This window comes from Sus scrofa, chromosome 1 (assembly GCF_054392235.1).
Source record: "Sus scrofa isolate SSC_HxYL_T2T_F1_AM1 chromosome 1, Sscrofa_HxYL_maternal_Yorkshire_Landrace_v2.0, whole genome shotgun sequence".
Lineage (NCBI taxonomy): Eukaryota > Metazoa > Chordata > Mammalia > Artiodactyla > Suidae > Sus > Sus scrofa.
Genome location: NC_139383.1, coordinates 125,618,804 through 125,646,727, shown reverse-complemented (window position 1 = coordinate 125,646,727; position 27,924 = coordinate 125,618,804). Strand labels below are relative to the sequence as shown.

The following is a 27,924-nucleotide window of genomic DNA, read 5'->3' as shown; positions in this document are numbered from 1 at the left end:
TATCATTTCATTTCCTAAAACTATAAAGACATATATCTTAGACTTATATTTAAAATATTTTGTACTCACCTCTAACTAGTTACAGTTAAATGGAGAAAACATTACCTTGTACCATATGAAATTGCTGTTTTTGTTTGTAGGTCAAAATCAAAACACTGTATTTAAAAAAATAAGTTTTATTCAATCAAAATATGCATAATGAGTATTAATAATTTTTTCTACTAGGATATTAAATATTGCATTTTTATAAAACTCATCATTTGTTAGGTTCTATAAATTGTTCAAACCCTCCAATTACTGTTTCTCAATTGAAGAATATGTTGTTTCTTAGAAAGTTTCAAATGATGAAAAAAGATGCCAGTTCACTGAATAAAGTTCTGGTGACTACAATGAACACAACAAAATTTAACAGCTCAATTCAATTAACTTTGCTTTAGTGCCTTGTGACATAAGAGGCCAAGTGTTACCATGTAAAAGTGTGGGTTCATGTTTCCTAACGAAAGGACATTTAATCGACATTTTCATGCATAATTTTAACTTCTTGGCACTATTGCTGTTGCTGTCATTTCAAGGTTTAAATGGTAGTAACTATCCCTTTTGTAGATCACCATATGGTCTTCAGAACTTTTTTGGCCACAATGACAAAGATGGTTCAAGTTTGGAAGCTTCACCAGCAGCCAACCACTGTACAAACTTCTATCAACTGTCATATAGTATCCTTTGGGGGTCGGGGGAGATCACAGGTTATGATCCACTCCAAAAATGAATTTCTGTTGTTTTGAATCTTAATGAACCTCCAATTGCCTCCATTTTTGTTCGTCTCTCAAGAGGATACTCTCAGGTCCATTTTTACACTTTTCCCAGTCACAGTAGAAACTCCTGTTTGTTGCAGGGCCTTGAATTGTTGGGAGTTAGCTCTCATCTTGGCTTTTAATTGCTCTTTGCTTAAAATGGATTTTGAACTCCTGAGGCTCATTTTTGAATTCAGATCCCCAGAATAAGATTTTTCAAATCACCACTGCGTAGTTCTTTTGCTGACAGAGCCCTCTAAGGCCAAATTGATATTTCTACCTATTTCATTTGCAGTATGTCCCAATTTGAAATGATATTAAGAAAAGTATTCACAGTTCTTCTGAAGATACTGTATTATCTATTTTTCTGGAAAACAATAACAACTCAATAAGCAAAGAAAACTGAAGCTTGAAGAACATAATACTGTTACATTTCTAAACAGCACAACTAAAAACATACTTTATATCAACTCTACTAATTGCAATCAATTTTCAGCTGATCTAATGTTAGCAATTTCATGTGGTACAATCCACAAGTAGACCAACAAATACTTATTGAATATCTACTATATGCTAACATCTGTCTCATATCTGTACTCTATCCTGGAAACAGATATCCTGGAAAGATTGACTTGAAAATACAAAAGTCACTCATTTCAAGGACTCTAGAAAGGAAGGAATCTGGTGTCACACTTTACTATTTTTAAAAACATCCCTTAAAACATATGCTTTCTTCCATGTTTTAGCTACATATCTTCTTTCTGCAAACATTTTAAATAGATCCTTGAAAAAATTTTTGAACTGTCCAATACTGCCAAAGTTCAGCACTGCAATAGAGCTGACCCTTGAACAACGTAGGGTTAGGGGTGCTGACCCCCTCTCAGTCAAAAGTGAGCATATAACTTTACAGTCAGCTTTCCAAATCCATGGTTCCCCATCCTTGTATTTAACCAACCACGAATCATGTAGTACTATAGTACGTTTACCGAAAAAAAATCCACATTATCAGTGGACCTATGCAGTTCAAACTTGTGTTGTTCAAGGGTCAACAGATACATTTCTCAATGATTCTAACTTTTAAAAGTTAAAACTTGCCTACATTTTCTATATATTATTTTGAAGCTTCAAGAGGCTTTTATGCTTAACAACAAAAACTAACATGTCTTTGTATAGTACTTCCTAATGCACCCCTATATACATTATTCTTATTTAAGATAGCAAACAAGACAATACAAAGTTTGCCCTAGTAATGAAGTGGAATATTAATAAAAACTAAAAGGTAAATAATCTTTGTGTGTGTGCATTTAAAAAAATAATATAAAACATTAAAATCTTGTGTCACTGAACCTCTGTAACATACTTGGGGGGAAAAACCACTGTGGTTAATGCTTGTGATTAAGTATCACTGCCCACTGCAGGTGCACCAAAAGTTTCTCTAGTGCGCATTAACTGGACATCTTTGTCAGCCATGCAGGTATCACAGCCCCACACTGCTGATGCTTCTGCTGTTAGGAGGCCATAGGCTGTTTCAGTCATTCCAGTGCAGATCCGATGAAACCATTTCTGACAAGAAGCTTCACATAAGATGGCATCCTGATCATCATTCACTTCATTTGTACAAATTCCACAAGGATACACTGGATCAGAAGAAGAATGGCCGTGACGGCTTGGGTGGAGAGAGGATTTATTGCTTTTTTCAGTGGTGCATGTATCTGTGGCACCTCTAGGTTGTCGTGGCTTATTCTGTGTCCCATTTGCATGGCTGTTGTTTGTAGCTTCAGTGCTATTGGAACGGCTATTCTCTTGATTTACTACATTATTTCGATTAACATTTTTTAATTCAATATTACTCTGATTCACTGTGTCATCCATATTTAAGTGAGGTGGGTGAGCAGAAGAATTTTGATTAGTGTTTTTGGTTGCTCCTTGACTAAAGTCTTGCTTTTGGGGTGGTGGTTTTGCTTGACCAAAAGTGTTTGGGGGAGGAATAAAAGAATGATTAGGTTCTAGTGGAGAAGTGAAATTGGAATTATTCCCAGGGACAAAGTTAGATGCCAAGTCAGGGTTAGATACTTGGCTAGCATTCTGTGGAGGAATCTGATTGAAGTTTTCGGCAGGATTTTGTCTAAAATGTTGATTAGGCATGTTAACATTCTGACTTAGTGCATTATTATAAGATGGATTTCCAAAACTTGAATTATCATGTGGCCCAAAGTTAAAAGCATGAGGTCGATTAAAACCCATGCCCAAAGGATTCTGAGGAAATGGGTGTGGCTGATTCCTGAGTGAGTAAGGACCACAATATGGGGAAGACATTCTTGGAGGAACGTGAGGTGGCATTCTGAATGTGCTATAGCCTCCAAAGCCAGGATAACCAGGACCAAGATATGGATTTGATGAAGGCAGTGGTTTATAGGAAATAGTATTGTAGTTGTCATCAAATGGATTAGCAGCCACTAGATGGTCAGAGTTTGGATTCGGTGGTGGAGCATACTCAGACAATGGAGGAAAAGAAGGCCCCTGAAATGAGAATGTAAAGTAAAATACATGCTTTTGATCAAAGAAGTCATTAAAATTGTCCTGTTAACATTTATGAACTTAGTTTTAGTTAAATTTCTCTTGAGGTGTTACAAAAACTTAATTTTTCACTTGACTTTTCAATTTCAAACAATGTTTATATATTTAATTACATTTAATAATAAAAATGTATAGGTGTCTTTCATTTAGGAAAGGAAATAAGGTATGCTTTGGGGGCTCAAATGATTATGACAAACTCTAAAAGTATTCAACCTTCAAAAGCTTCATTACCATAATTTTCATTTAATATCTTGCCTATAATTCTAGACTCTTTCACTTAAAATTGTAAATAAAAATACCTTTTACACCTCCAAATAGCCATAAAATTAAATGACAATAAGCAGGATCTAAGTTTCTGTCCTAGTTTAACTTCAGGGAGTAGCTATTTAAATATTACTAAAGTGCTTAGCTTTAGGCCTCAGAATGGAAAAATAAACTGCCAATTTTAGTCAAACTGCAATTTTAACACATGGTGGCCAAAATGGAAAAAAGTAATCTGCACACACTTCATACTTATTTGCAATCTTTATAATAAATAAAGTGCTTCAAATTTATAGAGGAGAAAACCAAGAAAGCCTGTGTTTATAACTTTATTACAACTACAAGTTGTAATAAACAGTTAAAACAGACAAAAGATGCCTCTACCATGACTGCTTCATGATATGCACAAACTACTGATTTAATATAATAGTTGAACATTACTCCACGTTAAATTTATGTCCATGTGTTTTGAAATCTTTTAATTAAACTACAGGCATCTATCTCCTTTAAATTAAAGAATAAGCATTTTCTTTCCTTTTCTTTTTTTTTTTTTCCTTCTTAGGGCCACACCTGCAGCATACGGAGGTTCCCAGGCTAGGGGTCCAATCAGAGCTGTAGCTGCTGGCCTATGCCACAGCCGCAACAATGTGGGATCTGAGCCACATCTGCAGCCTACACCACAGCTCATGGCAACGCCAGATCCTTAACCCAGTGAGTAAGGCCAGGGATCAAACCCATGTCCTCATGGATGCTAGCTGAGTTTGTTAACCACTAAGCCATGACAGGAACTCCAGAATAAGCATTTTCATTTGTCTGTCTGCACTTCTTTCTTACAATGTTCACTCTAGGCCTACAGTCCAGTAATACCCACTAGTTAGGCAAAAAAAAAAAAAAAAAAAAAAAAATCAGTGCGGAATTCAATGCTAGGTTATAAATGAGGATAGGAAACAAAACCCATGACCAAAGTTAAATTTACCTCACAACCTGATCATATCAGTGAAGAAAAGTTGTTATTAAAGAAAGTGCCAATTTACCTGTGTATTTGTCTTGCGTTTTTTCTTGTCTGGGCTTCCTAGTTGTACACCTGGTCCTCCTAACCCATCCAGTCCACTGTCACCACCTAAAAACAAATAAATAAATCCAGACAAAAGCTCTACTTGTAAGTGAAATTTTATATATCGCATAGCAATATCTATTTTAGATTTATAATATCTACCTGTTAATGTTTTCTATTTTTGTTAGATAAAAGCAATACTAAGCTCTAAGAATCTTTGTTTTTCAAAAAGTCTTCCCCATAATCTCAGCCAGAAACAGTTATTCACCTAGCGTTTTCAATTATTCTCCTAGTGAAAAGTAAGCCTCTATTCCCACCTCAAACCTTCGATCATCTGGTTCCCTGTCCTTGAAGCAACCCCTGTTGCCAATTTCTGGTCTATCTTTCTAAGATAATCTAGATAAAATTCCAGTATATTTTGGTAGTATAAAAATGATGGCATGTGTACTAAGCACAAAGATCTATACCCTACTTTCTGACTTGGAAATCATTCCATGTCATTACATACAGAACTGCTCTATTCTCTAATAACTTGGTAGTATTTTATAGTATGATTATACCATAATTCATTAAACTAGTCCTCTCCCTAATGGATATTCTGGTTGTTTCCAAACCTTTGCTGTTCTGCAATGAAAATCCATATATATATACACATATATGTATGTGTATATATATATATATATATACATTTTTTTTTAATTTTATGGCTGCACCTGCTGCATATGGAAGATCCCGGGCCAAGGACTGAATCTGAGCCACAACTGCAACCTACACTGTAGTTGTGGTAATGCCAGATCCTTTAACCCACTGCACCAGCTGGGATAGAATCCCACCTCAGCAGTGACCCCAGTCGCTGCAGTCGGATTCTTAACCCAATGCACCACAGTGGGAACTGTGATGTGTAGACAGACATCTTTACATTCATGTTCAGATCATTCCTAGGACAGGAATTATGGCATCAGAGGCATTTTTATTCTTAAAATTCTTGTTAAAATACAACAATGTGTATGAGTATGATTTTCTCAGTGAATGATGAAGCAAAAGCAAAAGCTTGACTGTGAATCTAAGAAGTAAAAAAAAGTTGTGAGTTTCCGTCATGGCTCAGTGGTTAATGAATCTGACTAGGAACCATGAGGTTTCAGGTTAGATCCCTGGTCTTGCTCATGTGGGTTAAGGATCTGGCATTGCCATGAGCTGTGGTGTAGGTTGCAGACGCAGCTGGGATCCCGAGTTGCTGTGGCTCTGGTGTAGGCTGGTAGCTACAGCTCTGATTAGACCCCTAGCCTGGAACTCCCATATACTGTGGGAGGGTTCTAGAAAAGGCAAAAATAGACCAAAAAAAAAGGAAGTAAAAAAGTTTATTAAAGGCATTTTTTTCCATTAAAACATATTTTTGTTATGGAGAATTCTGAATACATACAAGTAGACATCAGAATACAACTATGTATACATATAAGTAGACAAACACTTGTAATATCATATAGCACACATTTGTTAAAGACAAAAAATCCAATGAGTTAGTTGACAGAAAATTATAGGACACTCACCCATATACACGAATTCGGAAAAAGAGATATTTAAACTGATACCTAAAAGATGATAACAAATCTCTCACGTGAAGAGCAGAACAAAGAACCTCTAGGCAGAGAGATTGTTAGAGAAAGGAACTTGACTGTGTTTGAGACATTCAAAAGATGCCAGTGTGGAGTTCTCACTGTGGCACAGTGCGTTAAGGACCTGGGGTTGCTACAGCTGTGGCATAGGTCACAACTACAGGTAGATTAGATCTCTGGCCTGGGAATTTCCACATGCCACAGGTGTGGCCAATAAATAAATAAATAAAGTCAGCATGTTATGGAACTCTTAGAGAGTGCCTTTAGAAAAAGTTGAAGAAAAAGGCGGGGACCGTATCATTTTAAGTGTTTGGACTGAATGCTTGGGTCCCCCCACAATTCATATTTGAAGTCCTAACCTTTAATGTGATAGTATGTGGAGGTGCGGTGTAGGAGAAACTGTCCCCACAAAAGGTCAAAAGGAGACAGACACCCCAGCCATGATGACTAAGCGAATATAGCCAAACTGCCCCTAACCACCCCTCCCCCACACATCTGCTTCTCTAAAACTTGTTCCCGCATCTATCACTTTGCCAGTTCTCACTCTGGTCCACCAAGCACAGACCCAGAAGAACTAGCCCATAAAAGCCTTGTGAAACCCCTCTTCAGGGCTCAGACTCCGGAGAGCCATCTCCTCTGAGCCTGCCGGCCCGTAATAAATCTGAGTTCTCCAACTCTCCGAGTGCTCGCTTGGTTTCTCGCCTGGTAAAAGAGCTGCTGGAGCTGGTACACTGCGGCCATAGAGCTGCTGGAGCTGGTACATTGGCCATAGGGCTGCCACCAGAGCTGATACACTCTGACCTTGGGCTGCTGACAGCCACGCAACAGCAGGACTTGGGAAGTAGCTAGGGTTACCTCCATGAGGGTGGGTCCCTTATGATGGGATTAGTAGTCTTATAAGGAGAGACAGTGATCTGAGGAAAGGTCATGTGAGGACAGAGCAAGACGCATCTATGGCATCTATCTTTGATAAGCCTCATCAGGAAATAACAAATTGGCTGGCACCTTAATCTGGGACTTCTCAGCACCAGACTGTGAGAAAATAAATTTAGGTTGTTTAAGCCACTCAGTCAATGGAATTTTGTTATGGCAGCCCATCCAATGGACACATAAAGTCTTGTAGTTCACGGTAAAGAATTTGGATTTTATTTGAAGTACAGCAGACGATCATTTACGGATTCTGAGCAGGGAAGTGACATGATTTATGAGTTATATTTTTAAAAGATTGCATTAGCAGCTCTGGTGAGAATAATTTGGCGATAGGAATGGGGTAGAAGCAGGGAGACCAGTAATATCTTTACCACAGTACTTGAGTAAAAGAAATGCAAAACAAGGGCAATAAAGAGAATCACTGTGCTGATCAAAGTCCAACACATAACAAAATGCAAAGCAGATTTCTGCAAGAGCTATTTAGAAGTTTAAATATTGTGGAGGTAAAAACTATGGCAAATAATAACAAAATTTTAGAAACGATTAAGTGCATATGGAGGTTCCCAGGCTAGGGGTCAAATCAGAGCTGTAGCTGCCGCCTACGACACAGCCACAGCAACGAAGGATCCAAGCCGTGCCTGCAACCTACACCACAGCTCAAGGCAAGCCAGATCCTTAACCCACTGAGCAAGGCCAGGGATTGTGCCTGCGTCCTCATGGATGCTAGTCAGATTCGTTAACCACTAAACCACTATGGGAACTCCTAAGTTAATAACATTTAAACATCAAAAGCTTTCGTATATACAAACTACAACTACTTAAAAGATAAAGTAGAAGAAAAGCTTTCATTTCAGGAAGAAAACTAAATTAAAATAGCTAGCAATAAGTTTAAGAAATGCCCAAAGTCAGTATGAAGACAAACTTTTTAAAAGCCCTATTGGGGGACAAATGGCAAGACTTCTAATAAGGTATTCCTGGTTCTGGCTAGCTATCTAGAACAAAATAATATTGTTTTTATTTACTTTGCTTATTATCCCAGGCAGCCTTGTTGTGCCCTCTTCAGAGACATAAGCACCAGGTATCTGAGCCCCAGGCCCTTAGGGCCCATCCTCTAACCCCACAGGCATTAATACTAGCACAAGCAGCACCCCCCTTCTCAGAGACCTGAGTTTTAACTCTGTAGGGCTCCTCCTGTGAGTTTATATTTTAATAATTCCAACTTCTTTCCTATGTCCCACAGCCTTAAGAATGGCAGCTGCTTCCCACAGGTGATACCTCTGTAAACACTTTAGTATCCTATTTTGCTAGTTTAGTATCTGTTGACAATGTTTAATATTAAATTCTTTCTGTCAGAAATAACAAGTGTGGTTTTTGCCTCCTGATTAGACCTTGACTGATACACATCTCAAACCGACTAGCCAGAAGCTATCATTACTACTAAGTTAACATCATTCCAGACATCTAGCTTACTATCTACCTACCTTTTTCTTCTGTGTATAAAAAGTGATAGTAACATAAAAAGGAAGAACAAATTTGACTCCATATTGGTTCTGTTTCTTTTACTTTAAGCTTTGTATTCTATTCTTTTTGCTACAAGTTAAAAATATTGCCTATAGCCTGCAATATATAGGATAGCCAATTCTGGAGGATCTGACCTTTAAAGGTATAACACTTTTCTTTTAATACAGAGATAAAAAACTGCAGAACACAGAATAACATTTATCCTGAAGGTGGTTTACAGGAACATCCTGCCCTGATCTATATGGACAGCTGTAAGAGCAAAGGATTCTGGCACCAAGAATTTTGCAAGAACCGGAGTTCCCCTTGTGGCTCAGCAGTAACGAACCCAGCTAGTATCCACGAGGATGCGGGTTTTATGCCTTGCTCAATGGATTAAGGATCTGGCATTGCCATAAGGTGTGGTGTAGGTCGCAGATGCAGCTCGGATCTGGCACTGCTATGGCTGTGGTGCAGGCCATCAGCTGCAGCTCTGACTTGATCCCTAGCCTGGGAAATTCCGTATGCTGCAGGTGTGACCATAAAAAAAAAAAAAAGTTTGCAACAACCAACCACAGCCCCTTCCCCTTTAGTATAAAAGAAGCCTAAATTCTAATTTGGGGAAGATGGCTCTTTGAGACACCAGGCCACCATCTTCTTGGTCTGCAAGTTTTCAGAATTAAGTTGCTATTTCTTACCTCAACAACTCATCCCTCAATTTACTGGCCTCTCCTATGGCAAGCAGTATCATTAAGAGAAATACCTTTACAAAAATGGGTATTTCTATTTAAAAAATAGATACTATTTAAAAAACAAAAGCATTAAATATTAACTTTATTAGAATTTAATAATGGGCAAAGAAGTTACAATGAATATGCTAAGTGTCTGCATGTTTGTTAGTTCGTTAGTTTGCTATAGAGTGTTTGCACAGTTATCATGCTTTTATCTTGTAACACTGCCCAGTCTTTGTAATCTCTGATTTAACATGGGTCGCTTTGACTTGCTTCTATTCACGTCTAAGACTGTTTGCTTGGCTTAGATGATATGCTACATCTATTGAGATAAATATATAATGTTTTTCCTTTACCTTATTTTAATATTGAACCCAGCATGACACTATTGGAATAAATTCTACTAATTTGTATATGGCTGGATGTGATAATATTCTCTCTATTGCCTATTAACCTGTGTGTTTTCTTGAAACATCCAGCTCTTAATTCTGAGCTTCTGTTAAATGCACATCTACCTAGTTGGGAAGTACAGTAACCCATTCACGTGGGGGGAATTCCCTGGTGTTCTCTGATTCAGTTTGTATCCCTTAAGGCTGCTTTTCTGTCAAAGAAAGTCTTTTAAAAACAACAAAAACCAAAAAAACTTTCTCTGTTTTCACTCATTTTTTTTCTTACTCAAAGTAGTGGGAAGATAAGAATACTCATTTAATTTGCTTTTATCCAGATTTGGGGTTAGGGAGAATTCTCAAAATTTTGTAAATCACCAACAACTTCCAAGGAGAAGGAACTGTTTTAGAAGCCTAAGACAGTGATCCAGATTTCACCCTGTTCCAGATTTATATTACAGGACTGTGCTGCTTCCCTTGTTTGTTGCTAAATATTTTTTCTGTTTTTAAAAACTGTTTTGGTTCATTCCACTTGAAATTTAAAAAGAGACTCTAAGAAAAAGAATGTATATATGTATGTGTGACTGGGTCATCTTGCTGTACAGTAGAAAATACAACACCGTAAACCAGCTATAACGGAAAAAATAAAAATCATTATAATTAAAAAAAGAGAGACTCTGTAAAGTAGGTTTTACCATCTTCTCTTAGAAGTCTCCATCTAACTACATCTATGTTTTCTCACTCAATTTTCATAACAAAGCTATGAAGGAGAAAAATCAAACATGCTTTTTTTAAAAAAGAAAGAGAATTGTAAAGGGGTCATTCTCCTGATCAAAAGCAGCACTGAAACCTAAAACCAGGTAATGACCTGTTAATCTAATCAATGACGTGGTAGCAGTCATTCCCTAGTTCCTCAGTCCCTGGCAACTGGTAATCCACTTTCTACCTACATGAATTTGCTTATTCTAGGTATTTCATATAAATGGAATCATATAATATGTGGTTCCATGTCTGGCTTTTTTCATTAAGCATAACATTTTCAAGGTTCATCTGTGTCACTGTATACATTAGCATTTCATTCTTTCTTATGGCTGAACAATAGTCCACATTATGTTTATCCATTCATCAGGTGGTGAACATTTGGGTTGTTTCTATTGCAGGGGACTATGAATAATGCATTTATGTACAAGTTTTTTATTTTGTTATTATTATTTTTGGCCACACCTATAGAATGTGGAAGTTCCCTGGCCAGGGATCAAACCTGTGCCACAGCAGCGACCCAAGGCACAGCAGTGGCAATGCCAGATCCTTAACCCACTGGGCCACCAGGGAATTCCCGCACAAGTTTTTAAATGGACATGTTTTTAATTCTCTTGGGTATGTCTCTAGGAGAGGAAGCGCTGAGTCGCACAGTATCTCTCTGTTAAACATTTTGGGGAACTACCCAACTTTTTCCACAGTGGCTGCACCATTTATGTTCTCACCTCTAAAATCTGAGGGTTCTAATTTCTCCTCCCCAATACTTATTTTGTTTTTTAAAAAAAATTTTTATTACGTTTTATGGCCGCACTCACAGCATATGGATGTTCCTGGGCCAGGGACTGAATCCAAGTCACAGCTGTGACCTATGCAGTAGCTGCAGCCAACACTGGATCCTTTTACCCATTGTGCCAGGCCAGGAATGGAACCCTCCACAGTGACCTAAGCCACTGCAGTCCAATTCTTAACCCAATGCCCCACAGCAGGAACTCTGTTCTTTAATGATAGCCACCCTAGGTAGTATGAAGTGGTATCTCCTTGTGCTTTTATTTTCACTTCCATAATTACTAATGATGTTGAGCATCTTTTCATGTATTTATTGCCAATTTATATATCTTCTTTGAAGAAATACCTATTTTCTAGTTAGTTTTTTGCCTTTTTTGTTAAGTTTTAAGAATTCTTTACATATATATTAAGGATACTATAATCTTAACAGATAAATTATTTGCAAATGTCCTTTAACATACATAAGTTTTTAATCTTGATGAAGTCCAATTTATCTCTCCTTCATTGCTTGAGTAAATCTAAGTTTACCTACTTATAAGATACTAGTTTGCCTCCCTAAAATTTTATGCATATAATGTCTTAGTGGTCCACAAAAGGCAAAAATAGAAACTTCTGGTTCAAATTAGGGGAACTCCTATCTTAATATAATCTATAAAGATACTGAATCACTATGTTGTATACCTGACACTAGTATCTTATATCAATTTTGTACTACCATTTAAAAAACTATGAATAGGGAAAGATTTACAGTCATAAAATTAAAATATACTTAAGACCAATGAATTTTTTTTTCAATCTTTTTAGGGCCACATATGGAAGTTCCCAAGCTAGGGGTCAAATCAGAGATGTAGCTACCAGCATACGCCACAGTCAGAGTAACACCAGATCTGAGGCATGTCTGTGACCTACACCATAACTCAAGGCAACACGAGATCCTTAACCCACTGAGCAAGGCCAGGGATCAAACCCGTGTCCTATGGATACTGGTTGGGTTCATTACTGCTGAGCCACGATTGGAACTTCCCTAGAAAATTTTTTTCAATAAAAAAATAATAAAGGAACTCTTTTATTATCTTTTAATTCTAATTTGAGGTGGTAATCCCATTTGAATAGATAGTAAAGAACTAGTAGAGAGATCCAATCCATCCCTTAAGTTAATTTATCCAAAGCTGAATAGTTCAGGGAGTTCCCATTGGGGTTCAGTGGGTTACAAACACAACCAGTTTCCATGAAGAGGCAGGTTTGATCCCTGGCTTCACTTGGTGGGTTAAGAATCTGGCATTGCCATATGCTGTGGTATAGTCACAGATACAGCCAGGATCTGGCATTGCTGTGGCTGTGGCATAGGCCAGCAGCTGCAGCTCCAATTCAACCCCTAGCCTGGAACTTCCATGTGCCACAGGTGCGGCCCTAATAAAAAAAGAAAAAAAAAAAAAAAAAAACGAAAACAAAAAACCAGCAACAAAAACAAAAAAATGAATAGTTTCGGAATGACTAAACCTATTATCAATTTATAACTAAGCCTATAAAAAAGGAACTGATGAGTCAATATTAACTTTTTTTTTTTTTTTTTTTTTGTCTTTTTGCCATTTCTTAGGCCGCTCCTACAGCATACGGAGGTTCCCAGACTAGGGGTCGAATCAGAGTTGTAGCCACCGGCCTATACCACAGCCATAGCAACGTGGGATCCGAGCCGCATCTGCGACCCACACCACAGCTCATGGCAACGCCAGATCCTTAAACCACTGAGCAAGGCCAGGGATCGAACCCGCAACCTCATGGTTCCTAGTTGGATTCGTTAACCACGAGCCATGACGGGAACTCCCAATATTAACTATTTTTATGCTGTCTACCATGACAGTATATACTGACATACTGAACAGAGAAATGTGTTGTTCTTGAACCTAAATACCTAGAAATTCTGATGAGTCTGGTATGAAAAAGTATTAGCAATGGTCTCAAGGTCAAATAATAAAGTGGTTATATAAATAAACAAAGGGGACAAACATCAAAGTCCTGTCTTTCCTAACATCTGTGCTGAGTATTTCATTAAAAGTATATATAGAAAAAGGTAATTCTTAAAAATAAAAAGTTATTAGTCCCTAATCTCTAATCTAGAATATGTATATTAACATTCACAGCATTACTAAGAATACTGAATAACTATAATTTTACAATTAAAATGCTGCAATTTGCAGAAACACAAATAACCATAAAAGAATACTATGAACAATTATATGCCAACAAATTTGACAACTTAGAAGAAATGGACAACTTTCTAGAAACTTACAGCCTGCCAAAACCTGAATCAAGAAGAAATAGATAAAGTGAACAGACCAATCACTAGAAATGAAATTGAATATGTAACAAAAACACTCCCTACAAACAAAAGTCCAGGACCAGATGGCTTCACAAGCAAATTCTACCAAACATACAAAGAGGAACTTATACCCATCCTTCTTAAACTTTTCCAAAAGGTTGAAGAAGGAACACTCACAAAGACATTCCATGAAGCCACCATCACCCTAACACCAAAACCAGACAAAGATACTACCAAAAAATAAAATTATAGGCCAATATCTTTGATGAATATATACACAAAAATTCTCAAAAAAAATTTTGGCTCACTGAATCCAACAACATATAAAAAAGATCACACACCACAACAAATGGAACTCATTCCAGGTTCACAAGGATGGTTCAACATATGCAAATCAATGTGATACACCACATTAACAAAAGAAAGTCAAAAACCACAGGATCATCTCAATAGATGCAGAAAAAAACATTTGAAAAAGTCCAAAATCCATTCAGGATAAAAACTCTTAACCAAAGTGGGTGTAGAGGAAACACACCTTAACATAATAAAAGCCACTTAATGACAAACTCACAGCAAACATAATACTCAATGGAGAAAAGCTGCAAGCCTTCCCACTAAAATCTGGAATAAGACAGGGATTCCCACTTTCACCACTTTTATTCAATATAGTATTGGAAGTCTTAGCCACAGCAATCAGACAAACAAAAGAAATAAAAGGTATCCAAATTGGAAGAGAAGAGGTAAAATTGTCACTCTATGCAGATGACATTATACTATATATACGAAGCCCTGAGGACTCGACACAAAAACTACTCTGATCTCTTCCACACAAAAACTTATCAACGCATTCAGCAAAGTAGCAGGATACAAGATTAACATTCATAAATCAGCTGCATTTCTGTATACTAACAGTGAAGTATTAGAAAAGGAATATGAAAATCCAATACCTTTTAAAATCGCACCCCAAAAAATTAAATACCTAGAAATAAATATGACCAAGGAGGTGAAAGACTTATATGCTGAGAACTATAAAACATTAATCAAGGAAATTAAAGAGCACTCAATGAAATGGAAAGATATTCCATGCTCCTAGGTTGGAAAAATTAATATTGTAAAAATGGCCCAAGGCAATCTACAGATTCAATGCAATCCCTATCAAACTACTCATGACATTTTTCACAGAACTTAGAACAAAAAATCCAAAAATTTATATGGAACCACAAAGACCCAGAATTGCCAAAGCAATCCTGAGGAACAAAAACCAATCAGGAGGCATAACTCTCCCAGACTTCAGGCAATATTACAGAGCCACAGTCATCAAGACAGTGTGGTACTGGTACCAAGACAGACATAAAGACCAATGGAACAGAATAGAGATCCCAGAAATAAACCCAGATACCTATGGTCAATTAATCTTCAAGAAGGAGGCAAGAATATAAAATGGGAAAAAAGACTATCTTTTCAGTAAGTGGTGCTAGGAAAACTGGACAGCCATATGTAAATCAATGAAACACTGGAACACACCCCACACCATGCACAGAAATAAAATCAAATGGCATAAAGACTTTTGTCGTAAGACAAAATGGCTTAAAGACTCTTGTCGTAAGACAAGACCCCATAAAATTACTAGAAGAGAACACAGACAAAACATTCTCTGACATCAACCTTACAAATGTTTCACAGGTCAGTCTCCCAAGGCAAAAGAAATAAAAGCAAAAATAAACCAATGGGACCTAATCAAACTGACAAGCTTTTGCACAGCAGAGGAAACCATAAAAAAAAGACAACCTACAGAATGGGAGAAAATAGTTTCAAAGGATGCAACTAACAAGTGCTTAATCTCTAAAATACAGAAATTTATACAATTCAACAGCAAAAGAAAACCAACAACACAATTGAAACATGGGCAAAAAATCTGAATAAACATTTCTCCAAAGAATATATATAGATGGCCAACAAGCACATGAAAAATGCTCAACATCACTGATTATTAGAGAACTACAAATTGAACCTACAATGAGGTACCACCTCACACCTGTCAGAATGGCCATCATTAATAAGTCCACAAATAACAAATGCTGGTATAGAGAAAAGGGAACCCTCCTGCACTGTTGGTCCAAATGTAGATTGGTGCAACTGCTATGGAGAACAGTATGGAAGTACCTCAGAAAACTAAATATAGAATTGCCTACCATATGACCTAGCAATCCCACTCTTGGACATATATCCAGACAAAACTTTCCTTGAAAAAGACACATGCACCTGTATGTTCACTGCAGCACTATTCACAATAGCCAAGACATGGAAACAACCTAAATGTCCATTGACAGATGATTGGATTAGGAAGATGTGATATATATACACGATGGAATACTACTCAGCCATAAAAAAGAACAAAATAATGCCATTTGCAGCAACATGGATGGAACTAGAGAATCTCATACTAAGTGAAGTAAGTCAGAAAGAGAAAGACAAATACCATATGATATCACTTATCTAATATATGGCACAAATGAACCTTTCCACAGAAAGGAAACTCATGGACATGGAGAACAGACTTATGGTTCCCACGAGCAAGGGGGAAGGATTGGGATGGACTGGGAATTTGGGGGTAATAGATGCAAACTATTGCCTTTGGAATGGATAAGCAATGAGATCCTGCTGTATAACACTGGGAACTATATCTAGTCACTTGTGATGGAGCATGATGGAGGATAATGTGAGAAAAAGAATGTATATATGTATGTGTGACTAGGTCACTTTGCTGTACAGTAGAAAATTGACAGAACACTGTAAACCAACTAAAATGGAAAAAATAAAAATCATTATAAAAAATAAAAATAAAATGCTGTAATTTAAAGATGTACAAAATGAGAGTTCCCGTCGTGGCTCAGCAAAAATGAATCTGACTAGTATCCATGAGGATGCAGGTTCAATCCCTGGCCTTGCTCGGTGGATTAAGGATCCCACATGCCGTGACCTACAGTGTAGCTTGCAGAACCAACTCAGATCTTGCATTGCTGTGGCTGTGATGTAGGCCAGCGGCTATAGTTCTGATTCAACCCTGAGCCTGAGAACCTCCATATGCCAAAGAAGCTGCCCTAAAAAGACCAAAAAAAAAAAAGAAAATTGAGTTTTCTGATATTGACTTTTGATTTAAGAGTCTAATATTTCCCTCCATAAAACAAATCTTCAAGTTCCCACTGGTCTCAGTTGCCCCATTTGCTGTTCATCTAAAGAGTTAACTATATAACTTTTCAATGGCTCTGACTCTTGTCTTTACTTAGGTTCTTCCTGCTGCTATATGAAATACTGGTGGTTCTGTTACCTCCATGATGTAACAGTAATGTCAGATCATATTCATGGTTACCCAGGCTAATTAGAATGTGAGCTACCAAGAATTTCTATAATTCTCACTCTTTAAAAGTTAAGTGGAAGGTCAGAATCCAGGGGAGAGGGAAGTAGTTACAGAGCTACTTATTAAGGTTACCTCAGTAACTTCTGATACCAAAGCTTCTATATGCTCTACATACCTGCTGCAGCTAGCTCTGCCAGGCATACCCAAAGTATTCAGCCATTCAGCCAGAAATTCAGTTGTGGGGCACAGAACCAAGAAGAGGGAAACTTCCAAAACTTACTTTAACAATGGCCACTCTGATCCTTTTGTTAATACTCGAATTTCATCTCATTTCTTCACTCTTACCTGCCCACTCCCTCTAAATGCATAAGGGGAAGAGAAGTGGGAAGGGAGAATGTCCACGATGGAACAAGAAGCTCCTCTCAGCTTAAGAAAGCTAAGGGATTTTATCTATGTATTATCATGCTTCTTTATGCCACTCAATCTCAATTAAGCAAAATAATACTCTTATCTCTCCTTTCACCCTTTAACTTTTATCCAGAGCTGGAAGTTGAAGTTGTTTCTTTCCTTACAGTATTACAGGAAAGTCCAACCTATTAAGTGAAGCAAATTTTTTCCCATCCGAAGACTCTACGAATTAATGATTTTTTGATACAAAATCCATGTGTAAGTATAAAATTATTTTTTCAATTTATAAATACTTTTTATTTTGTAAAGAGTAGATTATTTACTGTGGCCTTTTTTTTTTTAGGGGTACACCCAAGGTATATGGATGTTCCCAGGGTAGGGGTCAAATCAGAGCTACAGCTGCCAACCTATGCCACAGCCACAGCAATGCTGGATCCCTGACACATTGAGCAAAGCCAGGGATCGAACCTTCATCCTCATGGGTACTAGTCAGCTTCGTTTCCAATGTGCCACAAGAAGAACTTCCTACTTTAGGCTTTTTATGTTTTTTTTTTTTAATTTCTAATTATAGCTTCTTTACTCCTTCTATAAAAACTCGATCTATTTTTGTCCAAGTCCTTAAAAAGGAGTGAGGGCATTATTCTGTACACTAGGTAACACTGTGTGTTTTATGTATTTAAAATTTTCCTTTTTAAAATTCACCTTATTTACACTAATGGTTTGGTTTGTGATAGTGACAGTTCTCATAAGTAATGTAACTGCATTATTTAATAACATTTCATAATTAATATTTTCCTTTAAACAGACTTGCTTCATCATAATTTGAAATAAGTATACATTCTAATACATGTATTGTATATACTGGTACAAGTATGTATTCAGTGCCAATTACACGACACAAACCAGGTTAGCTTCCCCCCCCCCATTTTCATTTATTGAAATCCTAACCTCCAGTGTGATGGTATTAGGAGGTGGGACCTTTGGTAGGTGATTAGGTCATGAAAGCAGAGCCCTCATTAATGGAATTAGTGCCCTTATAAAACAGACCTGGGAGAGCTCCCTTGCCCCTACTTCATGTTAGGGCACAGTGAGAAGACTGGTGTCTATGAACCATGAAGTGGGTCTTCAGACACTTAATGTGCTGGCAACTTGATCCTAGACTTTCCAGCCTCTAGAATTCTAAGAAATATAATGTCTGTTGTTTATAAGCCACCCAGTTTATGGTACTCTTGTTGTAGCAGCCTGAACAGACTGCCTGGCACATAGAGGCCACTCAAATACTAGTTCTCATTTTGCTTTCTTTCAGATTAAACTACATCATTAGTGCACTTAAGTTTCTATATATTTAACATCCTATCAAAGTATCTAATACCCAAATATCTAATATTGATTGTTAACACAATAAGTGGACACTCAAATAGCAGTTTTTCACAACAGCACTGAAGTCTGGGATACAGTATCAGTTTATTCTATCTTCTACTAAGGATGTGAACACCTTAGTTAACAGCTTTGTCTTTACCCGAAACACACAATTCTGTAATATTGGTCTCTACTATGGAATAGAAATACCATGAATTAATGTGTGAATATAGTACTGCATGAATTCCATCAAGCCTTTGGTAAAATGACCTTCTCTGACTGAAATCAAAGAGCCATTATTTCATTTTAGAATACAAGGCAGAAAGTGTCCACTATGTGATGCCCCAAACCTAGATCTGTCTGGGCATGCAATAAATATTAAATTCAGAAAGCTCTCAACATCAGTGATTTAGGGTTTCAAATATTTGTGGTTCCTGTGCCAGCTGTTCTCCCCAAACTAATGATCTCTGCATTACTGAGGTGCATGAGGTTTAAGATTGCTCACAAAGATAAAGCTTAGGAAGATGGGTGAATGGTGTCAATGTGTGAAGCTGATTCTATACCTTAATACCTCTATTAATAAACTTATTTTACTAGCAGTCAAACTTTTAAACAAAATACTTCAGAAATCATAGAGAAGATAGCTGCAGGTATTTACAAAAAAATCATGTAATAAACAACTCATATTTATCTTTTTCAGCAAAACTGTGAGATCTGATCAACGTCTGCTTTTATAGTTGTTGTTATTGTTCACTGCTTTCTTCCTAGAGGAAAAGAACCTTCATTTATGTTCACTTCATACCCATTCTCAACCAAAACAAGAAAGAATATGCTGTAGCTTATTTATTTATAAAGTAATTGCTTACATATATCTAAAAGTGAATGTTGATCACATTATTTACTATATTTTAGAATGTATATTTTATTTTATTTTATTTTGTCTTTTTGCCACTTCTAGGGCTGCTCCCACGGCATATGGAGGTTCCCAGGCTAGGGGTCCAATCGGAGCTGTAGCCCCCGGCCTACACCCGAGCTACAGCCAACGTGGGATCAGAGCCGCGTCTGCAACCTACACCACAGCTCATGGCAATGCCGGATCGTCAACCCACTGAGCAAGGCCAGGGATCAAACCTGCAACCTCATGGTTCCTAGTCAGATTCGTCAACCACTGTGCCACAACGGGAACTCCTAGAATGTATATTTTAGACCTTCTACTTCTTTTTTTTCTTTTTGTCTTCTTAGGACTGCATCCACAGCATATGGAGATTCCCAGGCTAGGGGTCAAAGTGGAGCTGTAGCTGCTGGCCTACACCACAGCTCTCAGCAACGTCGGATCCTTAACCCACTAAGTGAGGCCAGGGATAGAACCTGCAACCTCATGGATGCTAGTCAGATTCGTTTCTGCTAAGCCACGACAGGAACTCCTTAGACATTCTATTTCTGATTTTAAAAGTAAACACAGATTACTTATACTGTACCAGGAACCATTTTAGGTGCTTTACATATATATCAACCCATGTTTATATAATCCCCAAAAATAAGTCCCATTATTATTTTCATTTCATAGTCAAGAAAGCTGATGTATGAGAGACTAAGTAACTTGCCCCAAACCACACAGTTAGTAAATAGCAGAGGTAGGGTAAAAACACTGGCCGTCAGGCTTCAGAGTCAAAATACTGTACTACTTCTCGATACTGCTATTAGCATGTTTAGAGAGATTGGAAATAGAAAAGGAAACCTGGTATCACTCATAACCATACCTTACAGCTAACCTCTAAGGTAAAGATGATATACACCTCCTGAGTTGCCTGGAATAAGTGTTGGAAGAGAGAACTGTTTAATTTTCCCAAGAGATTAACTCCTCCCCACCTCTGGGGAAAGCAAACTATGAAGACCTGAAGTTACCTGAAGTTACTGAAACCTCTTTGTTACCATTCAACAAATTATATTTTAGAAACATTTGTTAAGCTTCCACAAGTACAGACATAAAAGCAATAATTCCTCTCTGTAAGGATTCCATAAATCTAGAGGAAAACAATTTTTTTCTCTTTTTTGGAAACAAATTTAATGTGATAAATAACTGTGATAGAGATGACCACAAGATGTTGAGGAAACATAAGGAACTCCCATCTACTCTTGACTGAGGAGGCCTGGCAGGAAAGACAGCTGATGCTTTGAGGATGAGTATGCCTAGCAGAAGGAACGGAATGTGCAAAGAAATTTAAAGGCAAGAGCAATCATGGCAACAGCTAGAGAGGAAATGTGAATATTTCAGATCTGGAGCACAGGAGACCAAGGCGAGCATTTCATGGAATATGAAGGAGGGAGGACGAAGTGGTAGGCCTGGGCCAAATAAAATAAGAAGGTTGGACTTTATGCTAAATGCAGTGAGGAACCAATGAGGAATTTCATAAAAAAGAGCGACATGACTAAATTTTGTTTGGGGAGCACTATGGCAATGGAACATAGTAGCTAAGATTTGACTTAGAATTAAGTGGCTCCAGATTTAAAGTTCCAGCTTTGTCACTTACTAGTTGGGTAAACTAGAATATGTTACTTAACCACATATTACTTAACCTCTTTGAACATCAATTCCTCAACTATAAACACAGAAGAATAATAACATCTAATATATAGGGTTATTGAGAGGATTAGGCAAGATGATCCATTTAAACTATTCAGCAAACTGCTTGGTAAGTATTCAATAAATGGTAGTTCTTTATCCCCAGCAGTAAGGAGCAATGTGAAAAATGGGTTAATAAAGACAAAATGGAGCCACTGAAACTAGTGATAGGGCTATTATAATAATCAAAAGGATAAGCAAAATCTGAACAAAAGAAGTGGGTGTGGAAAGGTTGAAGAGATGATGGGGTTCCAAACATACTAAGGAGGAGTTCCCTGGTGGCTCAGCAGGTGAAGGATCTGGCCTGTTGTCAATGGTGTGGCTTAGGTTGCTGCTGTGGTGTAGGTTTGATCCCTAGCCCGGGAACTTCTACATACTGTGAGCATGGCCTCCCCTCAAGCCCCCAAACAAACAAAAACATACTAAGGAGACAGATAATCAAGGACTTTGGGATAGTGTTGAGTTGCAATGGGGAATGGGCTTGGATCACCAGATAAATGATGTCCACCAAGCTAGGTATTGTGGAGAGAGAACATGTTGGAGGTCTCACAGATAGATACCTTTCATTCAACTTGTTAAAAACACAATTTTCCCCTCATAAATTTACTCCTCCTTTTAAATATCTGGGCTATCATCCTCACGTCTTTCTCCTCTACCTCTCTGGCTACTCCTTCACATTTTGTTTTTCAGGTCCTCTTTTCCTTTTTATCTCCTAAATACTAGTGTTCCCAAAGTTGCTTTTCTTAATACTCTCTCTTCTTACTTCTCACTCTCCTGGGTGAGCTCAGCTACTCCCAAGGCATCAATTAATGTTCGTATGTTTACTGATAACTGCCAGATCTCTATTTCTGGCTTATAGACCACCCGCCTCAGTTCCAAACCAAGTATATCCATCGCATACACCAGAATATCCCTGGGGGATATTCATTCAGCGTGCTGAAAACCAAACTCACTTTCCTGACAATCTGCCTAGCCCTTACGTGTGCCAATTAAAAACAAAACCAAAAACCTCAAACCTTTTCCTTTAGACTTTTCCTCATCTGTTCTTCCACTCAATTCCGTGACTACATAAATTATGCTTCCTCTTCAATCTTAATCCAAATATTCCATACACTCCTCTGATTGAGGGATGGTCTATATTTTTCAGTAAAGTCTGCTTTCTACTTTTAGTACTTCTGTGTTATGATCCTGTTGTAAAACACATCCTTACTTCTCCAATGCCATTTCTAATTCTGGTTAAAAGCATTTTAACTGAGCATGTACAATCTTTTACAAGCAGACAGCTAATCACTTTTGCCTCATGATTTGTGGAATTTCTGCTTCTGTGAAAAAACTATCATTTGTTCACACTCTCGATGGAATTATATTGATACTATACAGTGCTCAGCATAGGTTTTTTGTTTGTTTGTTTGTCTTTTTAGAGCCACACCATTAGCATGTGGAGGTTCCCAGCTAGGGTTCAAATTGGAGCTATAGCTGCTGGCCTACATCATAGCCACATGAGATTTGAGCCACGTCTGTGACCTACACCACAACTCACAGCAACATCACAGCTCATGAACTATATCAGGCCTCATGATCTCATGGATGCTAGTCAGATTCGTTTCTGCTGAGACATGAGGGGAACTCCTCAGTATAGTTTTGAGAGTAGTCATAAAATTTGCTGTCTTAATTTCTTCAGGCAAAATTAGTAATAAATCAGACATAACTATATTTCAAAAATAAATGTGGCATTTATGTTAAAGCACTTCAGCTGAAATGAATGCTTCAACTTCCCTTTTCATCTCCAAATGTGTTTTTCTTCCTTCATTCTATCTTTTTTTCTCCAAGACTAAACTCTTCATTTGCATCTTTAATGCTATTCCTTCACTCATATGCAGAAACCAGATTTATCAGAATAGGAGCCTTGTCTGTCTCATACCCAGCTTCCGGAACAGTGAGTGCCTAGCACATAGTAGCACATATTGAATGATTTATTAATAAATTATCCTCTCTTTTGATTGCTTTTTCAGTTTCTTCCCACTCCGAGACAGGTTCTTTGGTATATCTGCTAATATGCCTGTTGCTTTTTAAGGGAGAAAAAGTAAATAAAGAGAATGCACACAAATTTTCTCTTGACTCTATCTTTCCAAACTACTGGCTATATCTTTCTATCACCAAGCTTCTTTTATTTATTTATTTATTTATTTTTTGGTCTTTTTGCTATTTCTTTGGGCCGCTTCTGCGGCATATGGAGGTTCCCAAGCTTCTTTTAAATCACATCCTTACCACCTAATATTCACTACTTAGAGATGTAGTTTTCTTCCCAAAGTGTCTTCTCAAAAATCACCATTGACTTCCTAGACCTTTTTCTCATCCCTCATCCTCCTTGCTGCTCTTTCTACTCATTTAAACAAAGAAACACTCACTGCTTCTTAGAACTCTCCTCCAGGAGGTCTTCCTTGATCCCCTTAAAGATAGGTTATATGTTTCTTTATTTCCTGAAGATAGTCACAGCACTTAACAGGCTGTTTGTAACCGATTACTTATTTGTCAGTACCCTAGACTAGACTGTTTTTGAAGACAGATGTTATGTCTTTCCACTGTCTGGCACTATGACTACCCAACAAACATTTGTTGAATAAACAAATGAATATTGTTACCAGATCAACACCTAAGAGTTCTAAGAATACTGGATGATGGGAGTGTTGGTCAAAATAAGGATGACAGGTAAAATTCTAAGGGAAAGGGGCAAGTAAAAGCAGTGTGTGGGGCTCTAGACAATCCAAAAGCAACATAAAGATACAAATGAGTTCCTTCATGTATTCACATCATTTGGTATTTGCTGTGAGTAAAGCAATTAAGGAAGATACAGAAAGATAATCAAGATATGGCACCTATCCTCATGGGTGTGTCTTATAATTAAGGGCTGAGGGTCTGGGGGTGGTAAGGAAATAGGAGTAAGTAACTTTGCCACTAAATAGCAATTATGAATCTAATATTGGCATATTAGGACATATCTGGAAAACCACAAACCAGCTTCCTCTAGTCCACTTACCTCTGCAATCTAGGTCTACCGCAGTAGTTCTTAAACTTTAACGTACTTAACGAACACCCTGGGAGCCTGTTAAATGCAGAGAGATCGCCCAGAAATCCTAATTCTGTGGGTCCAGGAAGCTATATTTTTAATAAACATCCCAGGGGAATATGATGCTTTTGGTCTACAGAGTATACTGAAGTCCTTAGTCATTCATGCTGTCATAATTTTGCTATATCAGAGTTACACCTGTAATTTTACTTTCTAATAATTACTTTAAATTGAAAAATAGAGATCTCTATAGCCATATCTATGTATATCTATTTCTTAGCCTTATCCTAAGAGGCTTGATGACATATTTTTTATAATGCACATGATATAAATACATAACCATTAAAAAGTATGCCTGTATACATCAGTGGATGAAAAATAGTTCAGAAGTACTGTTTGAGAGTATATGCTCTTCAAACCCCATGTATGCAGTCTGATGCTATAAATTATAACTAAAAGCTCCCAGGCAATGAAGTTCAGCAAAACTGTGCTTCAGAAGAGCTCATGTAGATATTCTGGTACCTTTTATGGAATATAAAAATTATTAAATTTTTAAAAATTAATGTTCTAATTAGTGCAAAATGACATTTTAAAAACCCCCTCCTTGGAGTTCCCGTCGTGGCACAGTGGTTAACGAATCCGACTAGGAACCATGAGGTTGTGGGTTCGGTCCCTGCCCTTGCTCAGTAGGTTAACGATCCAGCGTTGCCGTGAGCTGTGGTGTAGGTTGCAGACGCGGCTCGGATCCCGCGTTGCTGTGGCTCTGGTGTAGGCCGGTGGCTACAGCTCCGATTGGACCCCTAGCCTGGGAACCTCCATATGCCGCGGGAGCAGCCCAAGAAATAGCAACAACAACAACAACAACAAAAAGACAAAAAGACCAAAAAAAAAAAAAAAAATCTCCTCATATTGAATTTTTATCTTAAAAAGTGCTCTGTCTTTTATTCTGATACTTAACTCTCAGAATATTCTTGAGCTGACACCTGAGCCAACTCCCAACAGCTAAAGCATCAAACTTAAAAGCAGCATTTGTAATAAAATGTAGATCTGTGCTCTTGACCCACAATAAAATACTCATCAATTTTATGTAAAATTACATTTGATTAAAACTGATAATTGAATTCAAAGGTACAAAGTTGGTAACACTTTCTTTTCCTTCAACTAGGCAAAATAATTTATAATACTAGACAAAATAACATGGCAAACATACAAAGGGGAATACCTGTCTCGGAAAGGTCTACTCCTTAAAGTCTTTGGCAACTCATAACCACTAACAGAAAAGAGAGTTGAAGTAGAAGACCTTCACCAAATGAAAGTTCGTGCTGATATTAAGCCTGTAAAAATAGTATTCTGCACTAAATTATATTTTTGGTTAAATGGCTAAGAACACCTCTTATCTAAATACTCGAGTGATGTTATTTGGATACCATCCAATTGTCACTGTGTCACAAGCCAGTTCTATAGGTTTAATCTCTAATCACAAGGAACAAAAACATAGATGAATGGCTGTGGTCCCTGTCTACATCACTTAAGTCAACTGGAAATTTACCTTACTACTTAGTGATTTATAAAGCACTTTAACCTGTTTGGATGAAAAGATTATTACAAAAGCCTCCTAACTAACCTCCTCCCTGCTTTAGCCCTTGTTCTCTACCATCTATTCTCTACACAGAAGCCAGTTACAAATATGTCAGATCAGCCACTCTTCTGCAAAAAACCATCCAGTCTCTATCTCAAAGTTAACATCTTTTGAATGTCTCACAAGGTCCCTACTACACAATCACCGTATCTTACAGCTCAGTTCACGTTCTTCTTCTTTTGATCACTCCAACCAGGTACAATAGCTTCTCTGCCATTGCCTGAATACACTAGGCTAATTCCAGACCCAGGGCCTTTGCACTTGCTGCTCCTTTTACCAAGACCACTCTTCTCACACATATCCATTTGGCTCTGCTCTATCACTTCCTTTGGGTCTTTGCTCAAACATCACCTTCCAGGTGAGACCTCTTACACATATAAAATGGCTACCTCCCCACCCCCAAACATATTTTCAAACCAGTCTCTCTGCTGTGATTTCCTCCATAGCACTTACCACTTGACATTCTATACCTTTTATTTGTTCATCATTTGTTTGCCCCACAAGGGTGTGCACTCCTGCTAGGTGAAGGTGGTTTTTTTGCTTTGTTCACTGTGGTATCCCAGTGCCAAGAACAGTGCCTAGCACACAGCAGATGCTCAATAAATATTTGCTTAATGAACAAATAGTACTACTTCAACTTCGGGACTTTCAGCCTTAACCCTATTAAAAGCTGGAATTAAGATCTAGAGGCTATTCCCCAAATCTCCAGAGAGCACCTGGTGTCTATGAACTTACAGGCATTATCTTTTGTCTGGTACATCGTTCCCTCTGATTCTTCTTAGATAGTAAGACAGCAGGAAATTCCTAACTAGTATGCAAAGAAGAAGCAAACCGTTCGCGTGTAAAACTGATTTGGGGTGATTTGATTCTTATCCATAAACCAACAGAGAAAAGCCTTTTGAAGGAATATAGTTTCTCCTCTTAAGCCTAAAGAAAATAAACTGTTATGTTTGTTGCTTTCTGGAAGGTGAGAAGGGGGGCCGGGATGGCGGGAAGGCCCCCTACACCTTCTGCAAGAGCATCAACTCTAGTGCGGTCCAACTTACTTTTGGGGGGGGTGGGCATCGTTTGTGATCTCTGCCAGGGGGTGTTTCTTTCTCACCCTCTGAGCTGCCTATTGTGCTGTGTCTTGCTAACGAGGTGAGGTGGGCGAGGATCGGGGTGGGAAGGGATGCTGAGTGCGGCTTCAACTGCCTCCTGACACAAAGTCGGGGCGGCAAGGATTCGGCGCGGGGGTCTCGGGGGCGGGCGGGCGCCTCCGACCGCAGCCTCGGCCCCGGGGCGCCGGCGGGACGCGGGCAGCGCGGAGTTAGGCCCGGATAGAGCCCAGTGGCCTCCCGGCGGCCAGGCACGCGGCCCCCGCGCGCCCCGCTCACCCCGCTCCCCTCAACCCGGCGCCTTTCTCGGTTACCTCGAACTCTCTTCAGCGAAATGGGATCCTTCTCCTGTTCTGCTGACATTACAGACCGCAAAGCATGACTCCCCCCCAGGCCGCGGGAATTCGGTCTCTTTGATGCTGCGGCGGCGGCTCCTCCTCCTCCTCGCGGGGCCGCTGCGGCTGCGAGGCGAGCCTCCGAGCCGAGGCGCGGCCGAGGACGGCGGGGACGCCGGCCGACTTTGCAAAGTTTGGGAGGAGGACGAGGCCTCGGGGCGCCCGGGCGGCGTGCGGGGTCCGGCCGGGCTCAGCGGCGGCGGCGGGAGCGCGGCCTGGGGGCGGCCCCCCACTCGGGGCCGGCGTGTGCGGAGGACGAGTGCGCCGCCGCCG

At 38.6% G+C, this 27,924-nt stretch overlaps 1 protein-coding gene across 1 annotated transcript; it reads right to left on the bottom strand.

Annotated features, from left to right (window-relative positions):
* Positions 1-160: 160 nt before the first annotated feature.
* Positions 161-27,697, bottom strand: PYGO1 (pygopus family PHD finger 1). Its single transcript, XM_005654441.4, has 3 exons — positions 27,571-27,697; positions 4,664-4,749; positions 161-3,311 (listed from the first exon to the last, which is right to left on the bottom strand). The coding sequence occupies exons 1-3, from the start codon at positions 27,617-27,619 to the stop codon at positions 2,187-2,189; spliced, it is 1,260 nt and encodes a 419-aa protein (XP_005654498.1). The 5' UTR covers positions 27,620-27,697; the 3' UTR covers positions 161-2,186.
* Positions 27,698-27,924: the final 227 nt, after the last annotated feature.